The 22,632-nt window shown below is 44.0% G+C and overlaps 1 protein-coding gene across 2 annotated transcripts; it reads left to right on the forward strand.

Annotated features, from left to right (window-relative positions):
- The first annotated feature begins 10,149 nt into the window (after positions 1 to 10,149).
- On the forward strand, positions 10,150 to 17,750 carry SETD9 (SET domain containing 9). Of its 2 annotated transcripts, none has more exons than XM_069745898.1 (6): positions 10,150 to 10,446; positions 11,438 to 11,743; positions 15,631 to 15,690; positions 16,571 to 16,686; positions 16,795 to 16,900; positions 17,001 to 17,750. In XM_069745898.1, exons 1-6 carry the CDS (start codon positions 10,343 to 10,345, stop codon positions 17,086 to 17,088), a joined length of 780 nt encoding a protein of 259 aa, XP_069601999.1. In that variant the 5' UTR covers positions 10,150 to 10,342; the 3' UTR covers positions 17,089 to 17,750. The 2 variants fall into 2 exon arrangements, with proteins under 2 accessions (XP_069601999.1, XP_069601998.1); XM_069745897.1 differs by having other exon boundaries at positions 10,164 to 10,446; positions 11,438 to 11,781; positions 15,567 to 15,690; positions 17,001 to 17,282.
- The last annotated feature ends 4,882 nt before the right edge of the window (positions 17,751 to 22,632 follow it).

Raw genomic sequence — 22,632 nt, forward strand, 5'->3', positions numbered from 1 at the left:
CTGTGTACGCGGATGAGAGGATGAGTACTTCCTTTTCCTAACGAGAGTCTCTTGTAGGGTGAGCTGGACTGGAGAGCTGCATAGGGTGGAACTAGCGGGGGTGCCGGTGGACATGGCAGACTGAGAGAGGGTTGGTGATGGTATTCTTGCTGTTGGCCTACATACAGTGTTTCCTACCAAGAACTTGGTGATTCCCTGACTGCTTTGGCCTTGCGACGAAACCTCCACATTTGCCGCAGGTGGTGCGGTAAACGGTGGGCTTACAGTGAGGGAAGGGATGTAGCATTGCTGACTAGCTTCATTGGCAGAGGGTGCTGCAACCTTAAGGGACGTTTGGTAGTTAGTCCAGGCTTGCAAGTGCATGGTCGTTAAATGTCTACGCATGCAACTTGGATTTAGATTTTTAACATTCTGACCTCTGCTGAAGGTCCTTGAGCATTTCTTACAGATGACTTTGCACTGATCATTTGGATCTTGGTTAAAAAAAATGCCAGACTGCACTCTTCCTACTATCGGATACCTTTTCAGGCATTGCACACTGAGCTACTTTAACCGGATGGCCACGCTGTCCTACAACTGTTTTTGGTTTCGCCACACATTTTTGGCCAGTTACGGGCCTGCCAGATGGAACCTGTTGCGATGTTGATGCCTGCTGCGGCTCCTCCGCCTCCGCTTCAGAGCTACTGCTGCCTGCACCCTGTTCCCCCCATGGCTGCCAATCGGGGTCAACAACTGGGTCATCTATGTCCTCCTCTTCTATGTCCTGTGCACCTTCCTCTGTGTCACCGTGTAAGCCGGTGCTATAATGTTCGTGACGGGGCTCCATAGTCTCATCTGGGTCAGATTCTGGATCAGTACACTGCGAGGGCAATGTTGTGATCTGAGTCAAAGGAACAGCATAATAATCTGGCTGTGGATGTGCATCTGTGCACTCCATGTCCGATTCATCTTGTAATGGGCATGGCCTGTTAACAATTTCCCTTTCTAAGCCAGGAACGGTATGTGTAAAGAGCTCCATGGAGTAACCCGTTGTGACGCCTGACGCATCCTTCTCTGTTGTTCTGGGTGAAGAATGGTGAGATCAGTCAAGGACAATCCTCAGACCACCTCCAGAGAGCTGCAGCATCAACTTGCTGCAGATGGTGTCACTGTGCATCGGTCAACTATTCAACGCACTTTGCACAAGGAGAAGCTGTATGGGAGAGTGATGCGAAAGAAGCCGTTTCTGCAAGCACGCCACAAACAGAGTCGGCTGAGGTATGCAAAAGCACATTTGGAGAAGCCAATTTATTTTTGGAAGAAGGTCCTGTGGACTGATGAAACCAAGATTGAGTTGTTTGGTCATACAAAAAGGCGTTATGCATGGCGGCCAAAAAACACAGCATTCCAAGAAAAACACTTGCTACCCACAGTAAAATTTGGTGGAGGTTCCATCATGCTTTGGGGCTGTGTGGCCAATGCCGGCACCAGGAATCTTGTTAAAGTTGAGGGACGCATGGATTCCTCTCAGTATCAGCAGATTCTTGACAATAATGTTCATGAATCAGTGACAAAGTTGAAGTTACGCAGGGGATGGATCTTTCAGCAACACAATGATCCAAAACACCGCTCCAAATCTACTCAGGCATTCATGCAGAGGAACAATTACACTGTTCTGGAATGGCCATCCCAGTCCCCAGACCTGAATATCATTGAACATCTGTGGGATCATTTGAAGAGGGCTGTCCATGCTCGGCGACCATCAAACTTAACTGAACTGGAATTGTTTTGTAAAGAGGAATGGTCAAAAATACCTTCATCCAGGATCCAGGAACTCATTAAAAGCTACAGGAAGCGACTAGAGAATGTTATTTTTGCAAAAGGAGGATCTACTAAATATTAATGTCACTTTTCTGGTGGGGTGCCCATACTTATGCACCTGTCAAATTGTGTTTGAATGCAGATTGCACATTTTCTGTTAGTACAATAAACCTCATTTCAAGGCAGAAACATTACTATGTCCAACAGTTATTAGATATATGAAACTGAAATAGCTGTTGCAAAAGAAACAATTTTTATAAAACATTAAGCTTAAGATTGATAGGGGTGCCCAAACTTTTTCATATATCTGTATATGTCAGCGAGACACACACATATATATATACATTTATTAGTATATCATACAGCGCTAGATAGCTTTAAAGCCGGTAATTCAATTGCCGGCTTTTGCTATTTCCTTCCCAAACCCGACATGATATGAGACATGGTTTACATACAGTAAACCATCTCATATCCCTTTTTTTTGCATATTCCACACTACTAATGTTAGTAGTGTGTATGTGCAAAATTTGGGTGCTCTATTAATTTAAAGGGTTAAATCGCGGAAAAAATTGGCGTGGGCTCCCGCACAATTTTCTCCGCCAGAGTGGTAAAACCAGTGACTGAGGGCAGATATTAATACCCTGGAGAGGGTCCATGGTTATTGCCTCCCCCCCGGCTAAAAACATCTGCCCCCAGCCACCCCAGAAAAGGCACATCTGGAAGATGCGCCTATTCTGGCACTTGGCCACTCTCTTCCCATTCCCGTGTAGTGGTGGGATATGGGGTAATGAAGGGTTAATGTCACCTTGCTATTGTAAGGTGACATTAAGCCAGATTAATAATGGAGAGGCGTCAATTATGACACCTATCCATTATTAATCCAATAGCATGAAATGGTTAAAAAACACACACACATTATTACAAAGTCTTTTAATGAAATAAATACACAGGTTGTTGGAATAGTTTATTATACTGGTAATCCACCTGAAGACCCTCGCTCTGTAAAAAAGGTAAAATAAAAAAACAACAATATTCCATACCTTCCGATGATCAGTCTCGTCCCACGATGTAAATCCATCTGAAGGGGTTAACTAATTTTACAAGCAGGAGCCTGCTAATGCAGCTGTACTCATGCCAGTAAAACCCCAGCGAATGAATGGAATGTAGGTCAATGACCTGTAGTTCACAGACACAAAAAGAGGACTTACAAATCCTCCAAAAAATTCAAAAAAGTCACAGAAAAAAGCAGAGATGTTTTACCTGCTGAAGCCTCCAACTGAATGCACTAGCAGGGCGCAGCGGACCCGATAAATGATGGCAAACACACAGGTGCAAAAAATACAGATGAAACAACCACTTTCAATCCAGTGTTGGCTGTTTGGCATTAGTGCACAAAAAGATAAAAGATACTAGTCTGTATATGGCATAATTCACACACGCAATGCAAGGCATCTGGTTTGCAGCCTATTAGTAACGCACATATAGGCGGGCTGCCCAGTGCTACAAAATGCATGCTGTGTGAACAGAGGCCAATAGTTTACAGAGCCATCATGGTCCGACTGCGCCCTGCAAGATAAAGTGCAAAAAGAAAACCACATATCAATGTATGTAAGGTATTAGTTTATATTGGGGCCTCAATACGTAAGCTGGCAACCCACGTCACGGGTCCTTACAATTTGCCAGTCCTAACGCTAAACATTGAATAAAAGCTCACAGACACAAAAAGAGGACTTACAAATCCTCCAAAAAATTCAAAAAAGTCACAGAAAAAAGCAGAGATGTTTTACCTGCTGAAGCCTCCAACTGAATGCACTAGCAGGGCAATATACAGATTAGTATCTTTTATCTTTTTGTGCACTAATGCCAAACAGCCAACACTGGATTGAAAGTGGTTGTTTCATCGGTATTTTTTGCACCTGTGTGTTTGCCATCATTTATCGGGTCCGCTGCGCCCTGCTAGTGCATTCAGTTGGAGGCTTCAGCAGGTAAAACATCTCTGCTTTTTTCTGTGACTTCAATGACCTGTAGTTACCTCGAGTTGCAGCAACCTCTCCCTATGCTAAGATTGGCAGAAGTAAGATGGCGGTCGGCGTGCACGCCCCTTTATAGCCCCTGTGACGCCGCAGAAAGAAAGCCAATCACTGTCATGCCCTTCTCTAAGATGGTGGGGACTGAGAACTATGTCATCACGCTCCCCACACTCTGCTTCCTCCTTCATTGGCTGAAAAATGGCGCTGAAAGCGTCATACGAAACGCGACTTTTGTGCGAAGATCGCCGACCTCATGGCCGATCCCACACTAGGATCGGGTCAGGTTTCATGAAACCCGACTTTGCCGAAAGTCGGCGATTTTTTAATTTGTCCGATCCGTTTCGCTCAACCCTAGTCAGGGGGTCTCCAAACACGACATGGTGCCCCGCCATTGATTCCAGCTCATTTTGCGTTCAAACAGTCAAACAGCGCTCCCTCCCTTCTAAGCCCTGCCATGTGCCCAAACAGTGGCTTTCCCCCATGTACGGGTTATCGGCGTACTCTGGAGAAATTACACAACAAATTTTGTGGTCCATTTTCTCTTGTTACCCTTAGGGTAAAAAGTTAGGGTCTAAAGTAAATTATTTGTGAAAAAAGTTAAATACTATTTGTTTCCTTCCACCTGAAGGGTTAATAAACTTCTTGAATGTGGTTCTGAGCACCTTGAGGGGTGCCGTTTTTAGAATGGTGTCACTTTTGGGGTATTTTCTGTTATATAGACCCCTCAAAGTCACTTCAAATGTGAGGTGGTCCCTAAAAAAGAGCTTAAGAGAAGCATAGAATCCAGATCACATGAAGTCATTATCTCCTCCTTGGTCAGACCTCATCAGGAATATTGTGTCCAGTTTTGGGCAACACATTTTAACCCCTTAATCCCATATGATGTACTATCCGTCGAGGTGGGGTGGGCCTTAATTCCCACCGACGGGATAGTACGTCATAGCGATCGGCCGCGCTCACGGGGGGCTCCCTGCGGGCTTCCCTGAGACGATCGGTACAAGGTGATGTGCTCACCTTGTACCGTGCGTCTTCTCCCTGCAGTCCCCGGATCCAAAATGGTCGCAGGGCTGCATCCAGGTCCTGCAGGGAGCACTTCCGGGTCAGGAGCAGGCAGCAGCTCTGTAAGCCTGCAGCGATGTGAGTGAGATCGCCGATCTTACAGAGTGCTATGCAAACTGTGAGATCGGTGATCTGTGATGTCCCCCCCGGGACAAAGTAAAAAAAAAAATTTCTACATGTGTAAAAAGAAAAAAAAAAAAAATTACTAAATAAATAAATTAAAAAAAATATATATATTATTCCCATAAATACATTTCTTTATAAAAAAAAAGCAAAAAAAACAATAAAAGTACACATATTTAGTATTGCCGTGTCCGTAACGACCCGACCTATAAAACTGTCCCACTAGTTAACCCCTTCAGTGAACACCGTAAGAAAAAAAAAAAACGAGCCAAAAAACAATGCTTTACTATCATACCGCCAAACAAAAAGTGGAATAACACACGATCAAAAAGACGGATATAAATAACCATGGTACTGCTGAAAGCGTCATCTTGTCCCGCAAAAAACGAGCCGCCATACAGCATCATCAGCAAAAAAATAAAAAAGTTATAGTCCTGAGAATAAAGCGATGCAAAAATAATTATTTTTTCTATAAAATAGTTTTTATCGTATAAAAGCGCCAAAACATTAAAAAATGATATAAATGAGATATCGCTGTAATCGTACTGACCCGAAGAATATAACTGCTTTATCAATTTTACCAAACGCGGAACGGTATAAATGCCTCCCCCAAAAGAAGTTCATGAATAGCTGGTTTTTGGTCATTCTGCCTCACAAAAATAGGAATAAAAAGTGATCAAAAAATATCACGTGTCCAAAAATGTTACTAATAAAAACGTCAACTCGGCCCGCAAAAAAACAAGACCTCACATGACTCTGTGGACCAAAATATGGAAAAATTATAGGTCTCAAAATGTGGAGACGCAAAAACTTTTTTGCTATAAAATAAAGCATCTTTTAGTGTGTGACGGCTGCCAATCATAAAAATCCGATATAAAAAACGCTATAAAAGTAAATCAAACCCCCCTTAATCACCCCCTTAGTTAGGGAAAAATAATAAAATTAAAAAAATATTTATTTCCATTTTCCCATCAGGGCTAGGGTTAGGGCTAGGGTTAGGGTTGGGGCTAGGGTTGGGGCTAGGGTTGGGGCTGGGGTTAGGGCTAGGGTTAGGGCTAAGGTTAGGGTTAAGGCTAGGGCTAGGGCTAGGGTTGGGGCTAGGGTTGGGGCTAGGGTTAGGGGTAGGGCTAGGGTTAGGGGTAGGGTTGGGGCTAGGGTTAGGGCTAGGGTTAGGGTTGGGGTTGGGGCTAGGGTTAGGGCTAGGGCTAGGGTTGGGGCTAGGGTTGGGGCTGGGGTTAGGGTTGGGGCTAGGGTTAGGGCTAGGGCTAGGGTTGGGGCTAGGGTTAGGGCTAGGGTTGGGGCTAGGGTTAGGGCTAGGGTTGGGGTTAGGGTTGGAGCTAAAGTTAGGCTTAGGGATGGGGCTAAAGTTAGGGTTAGGGTTTGGATTATATTTACGGTTGGGATTAGGGTTGGGATTAGAATTAGGGGTGTGTCAGGGTTAGAGGTGTGGTTAGGGTTACTGTTGGGATTAGGGTTAGGGGTGTGTTTGGATTAGGGTTTCAGTTATAATTGGGGGGTTTCCACCGTTTAGGCACATCAGGGGCTCTCCAAACGCGACATGGCGTGCGATCTCAATTCCAGCCAATTCTGCGTTGAAAAAGTAAAACAGTGCTCCTTCCCTTCCGAGCTCTCCCGTGCGCCCAAACAGGGGTTTACCCCAACATATGGGGTATCAGCGTACTCAGGACAAATTGGACAACAACTATTGGGGTCTAAGTTCTCTTGTTATCCTTGGGAAAATAACAATTTGGGGGGCTAAACATCATTTTTGTGGGAAAAATAAGATTTTTTTATTTTCACGGCTCTGCGTTGTAAACTGCAGTGAAACACTTGGGGGTTCAAAGTTCTCACAACACATCTAGATAAGTTCCTTGGGGGGTCTAGTTTCCAATATGGGGTCACTTGTGGGGGGTTTCTACTGTTTGGGTACATCAGGGGCTCTGCAAATGCAACATGATGCCTGCAGACCAATCCATCTAAGTCTGTATTCCAAATGGCGCTCCTTCCCTTCTGAGCTCTGCCATGCGCCCAAACAGTGGTTCTCCCCCACATATGGGGTATCAGCGTACTCAGGACAAATTGGACAACAACTTTTGGGGTCCAATTTATCCTGTTACCCTTGTGAAAATACAAAACTGGGGACTAAAAATCATTTTTGTGAAAAAAAAAAAGAATTTTTATTTTCACGGCTCTGCGTTATAAACTGTAGTGAAAAAGTTAAATGTTCATTTTTATTTAAACATTCAAAAACAGCTAACATAGAAAAAACTCAGAAAAAATACATACCATGAGATACGGCCTTCCCAAAACCCTGTCTGATGACAAATGCACACTAAGCAGGATGCAGCCGGCCTCCACTGATAAAGGCTAGGGGCGGCACAGGTGCAATCTACTTGATAAAAACAGCCACCCCAACCAAACATTGCAGAGGTTGGCTGCCTAGCAGAAAAAATGCACATTGATATGACTCACATAGGACGCCAGTCACACTGATAAGTGTAGTGCACAGTGTCTGTATGCAACCTATTGATGACGCCCCTTGTATTAACAGGCGGGCTGCCCAGCACTAAAAAAATGCAGCACACAGTGACAGACGCCCCAGAAAAACCTAGCCAACATAAAGAGGCCTGGCCACATACTGCAAAAAAGGATATGATAAAGTGCAAAAAAATGCATGCATATGATAAATGCATACACTATATGGGGTATTGGTTTAATATTTTGGCCAAAATAAAGTAAGCCCGCAACCCAACGGCAAGGGTCCCCATAATATTGCGGGTCCTACCACTAATATCAAAAACAGCTAACATAGAAAAAACTCAGAAAAAATACATACCATGAGATACGGCCTTCCCAAAACCCTGTCTGATGACAAATGCACAGCTTTGGGGGTTCAAAGCTCTCAAAACACATCTAGATAAGTTCCTTAGGGGGTCTACTTTCCAAAATGGTGTCACTTGTGGGTGGTTTCAATGTTTAGGCTCATCAGGGGCTCTCCAAACGCAACATGGCGTCCCATCTCAATTCCAGTCAATTTTGCATTGAAAAGTCAAATGGTGCTCCTTCCCTTCCGAGCTCTCCCATGCACTCAAACAGTGGTTTACCCCCACATATGGGGTATCAGCGTACTCAGGACAAATTGCACAACAACTTTTGTGGTCTAATTTCTTCTCTTACCCTTGAGAAAATAAAAAATTGGGGGCAAAAAGATCATTTTTGTGAAAAAATATGATTTTTTTATTTTTACGGCTCTGCATTATAAACTTCTATGAAGCACTTGATGGGTCAAAGTGCTCACCACACATCTAGATACGTTCCTCAAGGGGTCTACTTTCCAAAATGGTGTCACTTGTGGGGGGTTTCAATATTTAGGCACATCAGTGGCTCTCCAAACGCAACATGGCGTCCCATCTCAATTCCTGTCAATTTTGCATTGAAAAGTCAAATGGCGCTCCTTCCCTTCCGAGCTCTGCCATGCGCCCAAACAGTGGTTTACCCCCACATATGGGGTATCAACGTACTCAGGACAAATTGTACAACAACATTTGGGGTCCATTTTCTCCTGTTACCCTTGGTAAAATAAAACAAATTGGAGCTGAAATAAATTTTGTATGAAAAAAAGTTAAATGTTCATTTTTATTTAAACATTCCAAAAATTCCTGTAAAACAACTGAAGGGTTAATAAACTTCTTGAATTTGGTTTTGAGCACCATGAGGGGTGCAGTTTTTAGAATGGTGTCACACTTGGGTATTTTCTATCATATAGACCCCTCAAAATGACTTCAAATGAGATGTGGTCCCTAAAAATATTGGTGTTGTAAAAATGAGAAATTGCTGGTCAACTTTTAACTCTTATAACTCCCTAACAAAAAAAAATTTTGGTTCCAAAATTGTGCTGATGTAAAGTAGACATGTGGGAAATGTTACTTATTAAGTATTTTGCATGACATATCTCTGTGATTTAAGGGTATAAAAATTCAAAGTTGGAAAATTGCAAAATTTTCAAAATTTTCGCCAAATTTCCGTTTTTTTTTCTCAAATAAACGCAAGTTATATCGAATAAATTTTACCACTAACATGAAGTACAATATCTCACGAGAAAACAGTGTCAGAATCGCCAAGATCCGTTGAAGCGTTCCAGAGTTATAACCTCATAAAGGGACAGTGGTCAGAATTGTAAAAATTGGCCCGGTCATTAACGTGCAAACCACCCTCGGGGCTTAAGGGGTTAAAAAATACATTGAAAAACTGGAGCAAGTTCAGAGAAGAGCGATCAGAATGGTGACCGGTCTGCAAACCATGTCCTAAGAGGAACTTTTAGAATTGCTACTTCCTATAGGAGGCACAAGAGTTCTAGTCCTCTTCCTCTCTGAAGAGACGTATTTCACGGAGGAGCATTGCGGCTTTAAAGTCTCCTAAACTTGGCATGTCAGGCTTGTAGTGTCACTCTCCGCAAGGAGAAACGTTACCCCTTGGATCCCAAACAAGAGGGAAGCAATGTACTACTTTAGCCACATGTAATTCGATAAAGTGACCACTAGATGTCACCAGTGTGTACCCTGAATCACACGCACATTTTCAAAAATGTAATGCTATATAGTCACCACAAGGTGGCGTCTGGTTCAGCTCTCCCACAAGGAATTTGTTATGGTGGTCAGTGATGATCACTAGAAGACACTCATGCAATCTTCTTACAGAACACACATTTCCATAGATTGTAATTCCAAAAGGAACCTCTAGAGGATGTCTTGTTACGATAGTCTCAAATAATAAGATAAAACAACCACTGGGAATCACCCAAGTAACACAGTATCTACATGGCTTACATTCCATTACATGTAATTCTGGAATGTCACCACTAGATGGCGCAGAGAAATAATTGAGCTACTTCTAATTTCATAAAGTGACCACTAGATGTCACTCGAACATGACCTGCTAGGCATATATTCAGTTATATGCAGTTTCATAAACGTACCACTAGATGGCGACTTGGCCATTATATGTGTAATTTGATTAAATGACCACAAGGTGTCGCTCGTTCATCACATATAGTCTATTACATGTAATTTTAAAATGCTACCACTAGATGGCACCTGAACACGATTTTTTTTTGCGTGTAATTGGAAAAACTAACCACTAGATGTCACTCGTACATGTCGTCTGGGGTATACATTATAATACATGTAATTATGGAAACATACCACAAGGTGGCGCCTCCTCGGAGCTTGTAGACACACAGAATAAAACGTCACAGCTCCTCCTCCATTTTATGACGTTTGTAATCTCCTCCCTCTCTGAGTCTGAACGTCACTGCCCCGTCGGTAGGCGACATGCCCGCTCCGAGCACGGTTTTGCGGGCGATCCTTTCCCGCTGGAGATCGTACAAATATCGGTTTGTCCCCTGGGTGGCGCTGAACCTGACTCGTAACCGCAGGTCTGGTATATGTCATTGCCGGGTATATTGGGGTGCACTAATTATGCAATTACCCGAGGAGACGCATCGCACCGGGAGATGGTACTAGCGCCCCCCGCAGACTGATTGCATTAGTATCTGTACACCCCGCAGCAAACACTAGTGACCGCCAGGTGGCACCAGAGTTGCTGCCGCGACCTTTCATTTTTCTGCTTCCGTGTAATTTTATGCAGCTGCCACAAGATGGAGGACGTGTGCAACTTACATGTAATTGCACAAACTGCCACGAGATGGCGACCGTGTACATTTCTTGAAGCACCTTTTATAGCGTTGATTATGCAGATGAACAAACAACCCAGTAGATGGCAGCCGTGAGGCACTTACGTTCATTCACTGCCGTGTACTTACACTAGAGGGCAGCAGAGTAATACAATGCATGCCATTCAATAGATTAACCACTAGATGTCGCCCGTGTATAAGATATATCTACTTGTGGAGCTACTGCTTGGCGATCTGAAGGAACTACAACTCCCATCGTGTCCTGGATTAAGGGGACTAAGAGGGAAGTTATTCATATGGATTCCCTCTCAGCAGCCACATTGTACGGAGAAAAATCCTACTTAGAACATACAGATTATACAAATAAAATATTAAATTAATATAAATTAAATACAATTGTAAGATTAAAATATGTATAAATATACAATTAATATTAATACAGTAATAAATCGCCATCAATGCAATAAATAAAAGTGCAAAGACGTGACATAGTATATTCCCGTGCAGTGTCGGTGAGCGCTGCGGCACATTTGCTTTTTTCTTTGCATTTTTCCTCTATAGGAATTAATACAGGTGAAGACTATAAAGCCGCGAGAATAAAGCACAATCCTCTCCACGACTCCAGAATAAAGTACTGACCCGCAGAAAGCAACGAGGCGGAATAAGCCCATTGCTCGTGTCCTCGAGGGGTTAATACCTCGGCTCCTCACTTCTGCTCTTCTCTCTCCTCCAGGACGCTGCGCTGTGTGTCCGCCGGGCGCGCTGACAAGGTCGTGGCGGATGATGACGTCTGCTCCTCGCTCGTCACTTTCTTTCGGGTCCTGTTCACATGGGATATAAATGCACAGACGGATCTGCTGTCGCTGCTGCCCCCGACCACCCGCGCCATGTACCCTGCGCCCGATACCAGCGGTCAGCAGCACAAACATCATCACTCGCTGCACCCCGCGGACGCCATCTACGCAAGTCTGGGATTCTACATCGATCGGCAGCCGAGCACCATGGAGGCCGCAGGAACCGGAGTGTTCGTCTCCAAAGGGTTTGTGCCTAAAGGAGCCGTAGTGTCAATGTATCCGGGTAATGTCCTAAATGTCCGCACCCAGAACATCCTGTGCACACGAGCACCCCCTCCGAAATCACAAAAATGTACCGCCAAGAACAGCAAATCTAAGAACATTACTGATCCTGAGTTACATCCTGTATTATACTCCAGAGCTGCACTCACTATTCTGCTGGTGCAGTCACTGTGTACATACATTACATTACTGATCCTGAGTTACCTCCTGTATTATACTCCAGAGCTGCACTCACTATTCTGCTGGTGCAGTCACTGTGTACATACATTACATTACTGATCCTGAGTTACCTCCTGTATTATACTCCAGAGCTGCACTCACTATTCTGCTGGTGCAGTCACTGTGTACATACATTACATTACTGATCCTGAGTTACATCCTGTATTATACTCCAGAGCTGCACTCACTGTTCTGCTGGTGCAGTCACTGTGTACACACATTACATTACTGATCCTAAGTTACATCCTGTATTATACTCCAGAGCTGCACTCACTATTCTGCTGGTGCAGTCAGTGTGTACATACATTACATTACTGATCCTGAGTTACATCCTGTATTATACCCCAGAGCTGCACTCACTATTCTGCTGGTGCAGTCACTGTGTACATACATTACATTACTGATCCTGAGTTACATCCTGTATTATACCCCAGAGCTGCACTCACTATTCTGCTGGTGCAGTCACTGTGTACATACATTACATTAATGATCCTGAGTTACATCCTGTATTATACCCCAGAGCTGCACTCACTATTCTGCTGGTGCAGTCACTGTGTACATACATTACATTACTGATCCTGAGTTACATCCTGCATTATACCCCAGAGCTGCACTCACTATTCTGCTGGTGCAGTCACTGTGTACATACATTACATTACTGATCCTGAGTTACATCTTGTTTTATACCCCAGAGCTGCACTCACTATTCTGCTGGTGCAGTCACTGTGTACATACATTACATTACTGATCCTGAGTTACATCCTGTATTATACCCCAGAGCTGCACTCACTATTCTGCTGGTGCAGTCACTGTGTACACACATTACATTAATGATCCTGAGTTACATCCTGTATTATACCCCAGAGCTGCACTCACTATTCTGCTGGTGCAGTCACTGTGTACATACTGTTATGATCTGGTGGCCTTGGAGCCGCATGGAACTTTCTCTGGAGTTGGTGGAACCTATACTGACCGCAAATCCTGAACTTAACACTGCAACTAGAAGTAGCCGTGGGGTGTGCCTAACAAATCGTAGACACCACGACACAGCCGGAGGACTAAATACCCCTATAGATGGAAGTAGGAATTCTACCTTGCCTCAGAGCAGAACCCCAAAGGATAGGCAGCCCCCCACAAATATTGACTGTGAGTAATAGAGGAAAGATACACGCAGGCAGGAAACAGGATTTAGCAAAAGAGGCCACTCTAGCTAAATAGGAAAGGATAGGACAGAATACTAAGCGGTCAGTATTAAAACCCTTCAAAAAATATCCACAGCAGAAGATACAAAAAGTTCCACCATCTAACTAAAGATGTGGAGCGTATATCTGCAACTCCTGAGAATCCAACAAGACTGAGAAAATACTGACACAATCTAAGCTGGACAAGAAACAAATGAATAGCACAAAATTATTAGAACACAGCAAGTGTGCCACAGGAAAAAAACAAACAAACACTTATCTTTGCTGAATTAGCAGCAAGGCAAGAGGAACCAGACAGAGAACCTACTCCTCCCAGAACCATGGACAACTGGCAAGGACTAATGAATCCTGCAAACCTAAAAACCCCAGTCAGAACTGCAATCAGCAGAAACACCTGACCAAGACTGCCCTTCAGGGACAACAGCATTACCACCTACAACCACCGGAGGGAGCCCAAAAGCAGAATTCACAACAACATACATTACATTACTGATCCTGGGTTACCTCCTGTATTATATTCCAGAGCTGCACTCACTATTCTGCTGGTGCAGTCACTGTGTACATACATTACATTACTGATCCTGAGTTACCTACTGTATTATATTCCAGAGCTGCACTCACTATTCTGCTGGTGCAGTCACTGTGTACATACATTACATTACTGATCCTGAGTTACCTCCTGTATTATACTCCAGAGCTGCACTCACTATTCTGCTGGTGCAGTCACTGTGTACATACATTACATTACTGATCCTGAGTTACCTCCTGTATTATACTCCAGAGCTGCACTCACTATTCTGCTGGTACAGTCACTGTGTACATACATTACATTACTGATCCTGAGTTACCTCCTGTATTATATTCCAGAGCTGCACTCACTATTCTGCTGGTGCAGTCACTGTGTACATACATTACACTACTGATCCTGAGTTACACTCTTTATTATACCCCAAAGCTTCACTCAATATTCTGCTGGTGCAGTCACTGTGTACATACATTACATTACTGATCCTGAGTTACCTCCTGTATTATACTCCAGAGCTGCACTCACTATTCTGCTGGTGCAGTCACTGTGTACATACATTACATTACTGATCCTGAGTTACCTCCTGTATTATACCCCAAAGCTTCACTCAATATTCTGCTGGTGCAGTCACTGTGTACATACATTACATTACTGATCCTGAGTTACCTCCTGTATTATACTCCAGAGCTGCACTCAATATTCTGCTGGTGCAGTCACTGTGTACATACATTACATTACTGATCCTGAGTTACATCCTGTATTATACCCCAGAGCTGCACTCACTATTCTGCTGGTGCAGTCACTGTGTACATACATTACATTACTGATCCCAAATTACATTCTGTATTATAATTCAGAGCTGCACTCACTATTCTGCTGGTGCAGTCACTGTGTACATACATTACATTACTTATCCTGAGTTACATCCTGTATTATACCCCAGAGCTGCACTCACTATTCTGCTGGTGCAGTCACTGTGTACATACATTACTGATCCCGAATTACATTCTGTATTATAATTCAGAGCTGCACTCACTATTCTGCTGGTGCAGTCACTGTGTGCATACATTACATTACTGATCCTGAGTTACATCCTGTATTATACTCCAGAGCTGCAGTCACTATTCTGCTGGTACAGTCACTGTGTACATACATTATTGATCTTGAGTTACATCCTGTATTATACTCCAGTGCTGAAGTCACTATTCTGCTGGTGCAGTCACTGTGTGCATACATTACATTACTGATCCTGAGTTACATCCTGTATTATACCCCAGAGCTGCACTCACTATTCTGCTGGTGCAGTCACTGTGTACATATGTACATACATTACATTACTGATCCTGAGTTACATCCTGTATTATACCCCAGAGCTGCACTCACTATTCTGCTGGTGCAGTCACTGTGTACATACATTACATTACTGATCCCGAATTACATTCTGTATTATAATTCAGAGCTGCACTCACTATTCTGCTGGTGCAGTCACTGTGTGCATACATTACATTACTGATCCTGAGTTACCTCCTGTATTATACTCCAGAGCTGCACTCACTATTCTGCTGGTGCAGTCACTGTGTACATACATTACATTACTGATCCTGAGTTACATCCTGTATTATACTCCAGAGCTGCACTCACTATTCTGCTGTGGATGTGATAAGTCATTGTACAGATATGAGGAAAGAAAAATTAAAAGTTATAGAAGCGGATTAGAGGTAAAACTAGGAATTAATTTCTTCTCTGATCCGGAATTTGCCTTTTTTTGCTTTGTCCTTGAGGAGTTTTTGTTTGGATTTTGCTCGCGCGTTTGAGGTCATCTCCTCCCTTATTTTGCAGGCGCCGTCTATCAGAGTTTTGAGCCCATCTTCTTTCAATCAATCGGAAATCCATTTATTTTCAGATGCCTCGATGGGATTCTCATTGATGGGAGCGACAAGGGAATTTCGAAGTCCGTGTACAGGTGAGAGGAGCTGTGACGAATGGTGGATGGCACCTGGAATTTTTTTTTTTACTTAAATGTATTTATTTTTATATAAAAATAATATGTTGTTATTAGGAATGTTGCAGTGCTCGCTTTCTACATCCTCTATGTATCACTGTACACAGCAGCTAGAGTTCCCAGCAATCTGCCAGTGAGCACATATTTCATTTTTCAACTGGTCATAAATCAACATAGAAGATGGTTCAGGAGAAGAGAGATAAGAGTTACAGATCGGAGAGCGCTGACTGACAAATCACTGGTAACTCATCCTCCAGTCTGCTATGTACCGTGATACATAGAGGATGTAGAAGACAAACGAGACAACATTTTACATAAAGTCCTACTGGAATAATTATGCTTAGACAAAAATTTGTGCATTGAAGTAACACAATTGTCCCAGAGGTGTCCGTGTCCTGTAATATTTTAGGATCCTCTGTCCCCCATGACACGCAAGAGACGTCACAATCTGCAGCAAAAAAAGCAGGAGGTTTCTATAAATGCCATCCACTTTGCTGGAAAGACGCTTGGTGTCTTCAGAAACCTGAAGCGATTAGAAGACGTAGGAAAGCCTGAACATGTGAACAGCGAGTTATCGCTACCTAGGAACGCTCAGAATCTGTCTTCTCAGCAGTTTTTAATGTGTTTTTCGGACAGAAACTCCCTTATAATCTCGTAGGATGACATGGGATTCTCCATCTGCCCTTTTCAGCTTTTAGCCACAGGGTGGCGATGTGCAGACACTGAACAAGCAGGAATCATGCAGAATTGTGAATACAGTGCTTTCTTCCAAACGCAGTGTGATCTCGGCTTAAAGGGGATGTTCTGTATCGTGAAAATCTTACAGGGGCTTTTGTTTCAGGTCGTGCAGCAGAAGAGATCAACTCGGACCCCTGAAGATGTGTGACATCACCTGGCTGACCAGCGCCCCCCTCAATCCCCTGGCGGTGGGGCAGTATGTGAATAACTGCTCTAATGGTAATATACCCAGGTGTCATCTGCGGCCCCCCGCTCACATCACACATTTCCGCTACATGTGCAGCTGTCACACAGGTGGGGTCACTGCTTCACGTCTTCTCCCCGCAGAGCGCGCGGCCAACGTCTCTTACCAGGAATTCGATGTCCCGGAGTCTTTCCCAGTGGAGCTGAGGCAGTACATCCCCAATATCCGCTACTCCCATGATGTGGAGGGGTCAGTATGGACATATACATCCTCGGCGGGGGTCTCACCAATATAGCAGGGCGCATTTTTCACCATTTTTGCCACTTACTCCTCGTCTTCTCTTTCGTAGGCCGTTGCGCTGTGTGGTCCTCGTCGCTCTCAGAGACATTCGCTGCGGAGAAGAACTTTTCTCAAACTACTTTACTCTCGTACAGTGAGACCCGGACGGAGATGGGACGCCGCAGGAGATGCTTCAGTTCTCTGGAGAAGGACCGGCTCCGAGTGGGGAAGGGGCTCTGCGCTTGTTTTTTACATGCGGAGGATGCAGGATACATTATTTATTTTTTTATATATATAGAAAATATTTAAGAAAATGCCATTTTTGCTAAATAAATACTGTAGATACAATAAATCCATTATTTGAAGGGGGTGAATGATAATCTGCATAGTGAAGGGGTCGCAGCGCGAGGAGGGAGGCCGAATCACAGCTGCACCTGTCCAACAGCAGTCTCTTCCCCAGGATCTGCACCTTCTCTGTGTGCCACTAATTAATAACCGTTTATGAAGATATCCCACCACTGCCACCAATCGTTAGGACCAAGAGATTATGAAGATATCCCACCACTGCCACCAATCGTCAGGACCAAGAGATTATGAAGATATCCCACCACTGCCACCAATCGTCAGGACCAAGAGATTATGAAGATATCCCACCACTGCCACCAATCGTTAGGACCAAGAGATTATGAAGATATCCCACCGCTGCACCAATCGTCAGGACCATCACACAATTGCCTGATGATCGATGGACAAGTCAACAACTACTATGGCTATTGGGCAGGTGAATGTATAAAATATATACTGTACATCCGGTTCCAAACTCTTTCTCCGGTTATTAGAGGCAAATTGGACACCCATTACTGGTAACGTTGAGCCTCACGTGGCTTCCGGGATGCGGTTTATAGAACAAGAGGAACAAAGCTAATAAATATTTTATGTTTAATCCAACAATTAGGCCAAAAATATACAAGACCATATAGTATATACAGTCACTTAAAAAGGATAAACAAAAGAAAATTGGTAGACTCAACAGTGAATATATGTTTCTTCAGGAGCAAAGATAACAGCTTACAACTGGTATTTGTTATAGCTTTGGCTTCTTTCACACTTCAGTCTTTTGGCATCAGTCACTTCCGACATAGTGACGGATCGACGGATCCATCACAATTGTTGAGAAAACGGTTCTAACGGATCCGTTTTTTTGACGGATCCGTTACTTGGGGGTTGTCTGGGAAAAGTATCTACTTTTTGGAGCATGCGCAATTGAAAAAGCGGATTGGGGCGACGGATCCGTCGCCCATAGGCGGCCATTCTATGGAATGGCGGACGCGACTGATCCGTCGCGATCCGCCATTTCGGCATTGACAAAAAACGTTATAATGTCCGTCTATTTCTAGATGACGTCCGCCAAATTTCGACGGATCCGTCGCATGGCGGATGGAACGGACGACCATCCGTCACAATCCGTCGCTAATGCAAGTCTATGGGAAAATAACGGATCCATCAAAAAAAAAGACGGATCCGTTATTTGAGGAAAATGGCGGTTTTAGACTGACGCCAAACAACTGAAGTGTGAAAGAGGCCTAAGGATCTTAACATTTTGTTTTACTTGCAGAGTGAAAGTAAAACTGTGCTCCAGCTGCACACACAGTGAGCAGGAACATCCTGGTTCTTTTTTTCTTAATGTATTATTGTCAATATAACATTACTGCTGGAGACAGAAACTCATCACTATTAAACAGTAGTAAATAGTAGTTGTTGCAATATACAGTCATGGCCAAAAGTATTCACACCCCTGCAATTCTGTCAGATAATACTCCGTTTCTTCCTGAAAATGATTGCAAACACAAATTCTTTGTTATTATTATCTTAATTTAATTTGTCTTAGATGAAAAAACACAAAAAGAATTGTCCTAAAGCCAAATTGGATATAATTCCACACCAAACATAAAAAAGGGGGTGGACAAAATTATTGGCACTGTTCGAAAAATCATGTGATGCTTCTCTAATTTGTGTAATTAACAGCACCTGTAACTTACCTGTGGCACCTAACAGGTGTTGGCAATAACTAAATCACACTTGCAGCCAGTTGACATGGATTAAAGTTGACTCAACCTCTGTCCTGTGTCCTTGTGTGTACCACATTGAGCATGGAGAAAAGAAAGAAGGCCAAAGAACTGTCTGAGGACTTGAGAAACCAAATTGTGAGGAAGCATGAGCAATCTCAAGGCTACAAGTCCATCTCCAAAGACCTGAATGTTCCTGTGTCTACCGTGCGCAGTGTCATCAAGAAGTTTAAAGCCCATGGCACTGTGGCTAACCTCCCTAGATGTGGACGGAAAAGAAAAATTGACAAGAGATTTCAACGCAAGATTGTGCGGATGTTGGATAAAGAACCTCGTCTAACATCCAAACAAGTTCAAGCTGCCCTGCAGTCTGAGGGTACAACAGTGTCAACCCGTACTATTTGTCGGCGTCTGAATGAAAAGGGACTGTATGGTAGGAGACCCAGGAAGACCCCACTTCTTACCCCGAGACACAAAAAAGCCAGGCTGGAGTTTGCCAAAACGTACCTGAAAAAAGTCTAAAACGTTTTGGAAGAATGTTCTCTGGTCAGATGAGACAAAAGTAGAGCTTTTTGGGCAAAGGCATCAACATAGAGTTTACAGGAGAAAAAAGAGGCATTCAAAGAAAAGAACACGGTCCCTACAGTCAAACATGGCGGAGGTTCCCTCATGTTTTGGGGTTGCTTTGCTGCCTCTGGCACTGGACTGCTTCACCGTGTGCATGGCGTTATGAAGTCTGAAGACTACCAACATATTTTGCAGCATAATGTAGGGCCCAGTGTGAGAAAGCTGGGTCTCCCTCAGAGGTCATGGGTCTCCCAGCAGGACAATGACCCAAAACACACTTCAAAAAGCACTAGAAAATGGTTTGAGAGAAAGCACTGGAGACTTCTACGGTGGCCAGCAATGAGTCCAGACCTGAATCCCATAGATCACCTGTAGAGATATCTAAAAATGGCAGTTTGGAGAAGGCGCCCTTCACATATCAGGCACCTGGAGCAGTTTGCCAAGGAAGAATGGTCTAAAATTCCAGCAGAGCTTTGTAAGAAACTCATTGATGGTAACCGGAAGCGGTTGGTCGCAGTTATTTTGGCTAAAGGTTGTGCAACCAAGTATTAGGCTGAGGGTGCCAATACTTTTGTCTGGCCCATTTTTGGAGTTTTATGTGAAATGATCAATGTTTTGCTTTTTGCTTCATTCTCTTTTGTGTTTTTTCATTTAAGACAAATTAAATGAAGATAATAATACCAAAGAATTTGCGTTTGCAATCATTTTCAGGAAGAAACTGAGTATTATCTGACAGAATTGCAGGGGTGTCAATACTTTTGGCCATGCCTGTATACAATAATAAGCATTTTTCCAACACCCCCTACTCAACAATTACTTATCCTGTTAGTCCCATAGTGGTTTTGAGTTCTTCAAATTTGTCTCTTTTAAGTGGCTTTGTCATAATATCGGCTATCATCTGATCAGTCTCTCATTAAACTCAATTATGCCACATACTATCAGATCATGTGATGATGTATAACATCAGTATTTTTGGTTCACCTATGGATCTCACTGCATGCAAGTTTCATGCATCCTCAGTTGTGTTCATAAACCGCCGTAGGTTGAGTTTACCTAGATCAATTAATAATTGATTTAATCAAATATCTTTGTGACTTGCATGGGCTGCAGACACCTACTCTGCTTCTGTAGAAGAGAAGGCTACAGACACCTGTTTTCTACTAGTCCAAGAAATTGAATTTTTCTCTAAGCTTGAACAAATAGCAGTTTGTCGATTTACAATCACCAAACCCCTTAACACGCAATGATGGACATAGCACGTCATGAGCGGACTTGACTGTCACTGCGAGTGAGTTCAGTGAAAACAGTTGAGCGGCACAGGAGGAGGTTCGGGGACCCATGCCATCGGTCCCAGCAACCAGATTGCTGACTGACTGATCTCAGCATGACCACACAGGAGGTGCTGGAATATCAGCACCTCGTGCCCAATCAGAGCAGGAGCTCGGCACTGCTAGTTTCCGAGCTTTTGCACTATCAGGGACCAGCACCGCTCCTGGCTGTTTAATTCCCCCCATATGCTGCATTTAGGAGGCAATCAGAGGGATGGAAGCTCCCTCTGCCTTCAGATCAGCGCTCCCGCTACATTCAATCGTTGCAATGGTGACCTTGCGTCACGATGGCGTCATTGTCCCCATCCCAGAAAGCGAAAGGTTTCAGGGTTTCTATTCAAACCTTCTCATCGTCCCAAAGAAGGACGGAAAGGTGAGACCCATACTAGACCTCAAACTTCTAAACAAGTTTGTCAAGGTCCGTTACTTCCGCATGGAGTCTCTGCATTCAGTTATCACTTCCCTGGAAGAGGGAAATTCTCGGCCTCAATCGACATCTGAGATGCTTACTTGCACATTCCAATTTTTCCCCCTCACCAGAGATTCCTGCGCTTTGCCATTCGCAACCAGCATTCCAATTCACGGCCCTGCCCTTCAGCCTTGCTACTGCCCCCAGAGTGTTCACAAAGGTCATGGCGGCCGTCATGTCCATCCTGCACTCTCGGGGCGTGATCGTTCTGCCCTATCTGGATGACCTGTTGACCAAAAGTCCGTCCTTACACGACTGCATGGAGTCCGTTCGTATTACTTGCGATACCCTTTCTCACATGGGCTGGCCGATAAACTTAAGCAAATCTTCTCCGGTCCCAGCCCAGCAGATCTCCTTTCTAGGAATGTCCCTGTACTTATCTCGGGGGTTGGTAATTCTCACTCCAGACAAAGTCTAAAGGTACCTTCACACATAACGATATTGTTAACGATATCGTTGCTTTTTGTGACGTAGCAACGATATCGTTAATGAAATCGTTATGTGTGACAGTGACCAACGATCAGGCCCCTGCTGGGAGATCGTTGGTCGCTGAATAAAGTCCAGAACTTTATTTCGTCGCTGGACTCCTCCTGACATCGCTGGATCGGCGTGTGTGACACCGATCCAGCGATGTCTTCACTGGTAACCAGGGTAAACATCGGGTAACTAAGCGCAGGGCCGCGCTTAGTAACCTGATGTTTACCCTGGTTACCATCCTAAAAGTAAAAAAAAACAAACAGTACATACTTACCTACAGCCGTCTGTCCTCCAGCGCTGTGCTCTGCACTCCTCCTGTACTGGCTGTGAGCGTCGGTCAGCCGGAAAGCAGAGCGGTGATGTCACCGCTCTGCTTTCCGGCCGCTGTGCTCACAGACAGTACAGGAGGAGTGCAGAGCACAGCGCTGGAGGACAGACGGCTGTAGGTAAGTATGTACTGTTTGTTTTTTTTTACTTTTAGGATGGTAACCAGGGTAAACATCAGGTTACTAAGCGCGGCCCTGCGCTTAGTTACCCGATGTTTACCCTGGTTACCGGCATCGTTGGTCGCTGGAGAGCTGTCTGTGTGACAGCTCTCCAGCGACCAAACAGCGACGCTGCAGCGATCCGGATCATTGTCGGTATCGCTGCAGCGTCGCTTAGTGTGACGGTACCTTTAGCCTTTCAACGAGGAGTCTGAGCGCTTCGTCAGTCTACACCTCACTCCATCCAGTTTGCAATGAGGGTACTAGGAAAGATGGTGGCCACAATGGAAGCGGTCCCCTTTGCGCAACT

This window comes from Ranitomeya imitator, chromosome 1, assembly GCF_032444005.1.
Source record: "Ranitomeya imitator isolate aRanImi1 chromosome 1, aRanImi1.pri, whole genome shotgun sequence".
In the NCBI taxonomy this organism is placed as follows: domain Eukaryota; kingdom Metazoa; phylum Chordata; class Amphibia; order Anura; family Dendrobatidae; genus Ranitomeya; species Ranitomeya imitator.

Bases quoted from the DNA above. Each gene is read 5' to 3' on its own strand.
- SETD9 (XM_069745897.1), top strand. From the start codon at position 10,343: ATGCCCGCTCCGAGCACGGTTTTGCGGGCGATCCTTTCCCGCTGGAGA. The intron at 15,691-16,570 runs GTGAGAGGAGCT...CTTTTGTTTCAG, and splicing joins ATTTCGAAGTCCGTGTACAG to GTCGTGCAGCAGAAGAGATC. The intron at 16,901-17,000 runs GTCAGTATGGAC...TCTCTTTCGTAG, and splicing joins TACTCCCATGATGTGGAGGG to GCCGTTGCGCTGTGTGGTCC.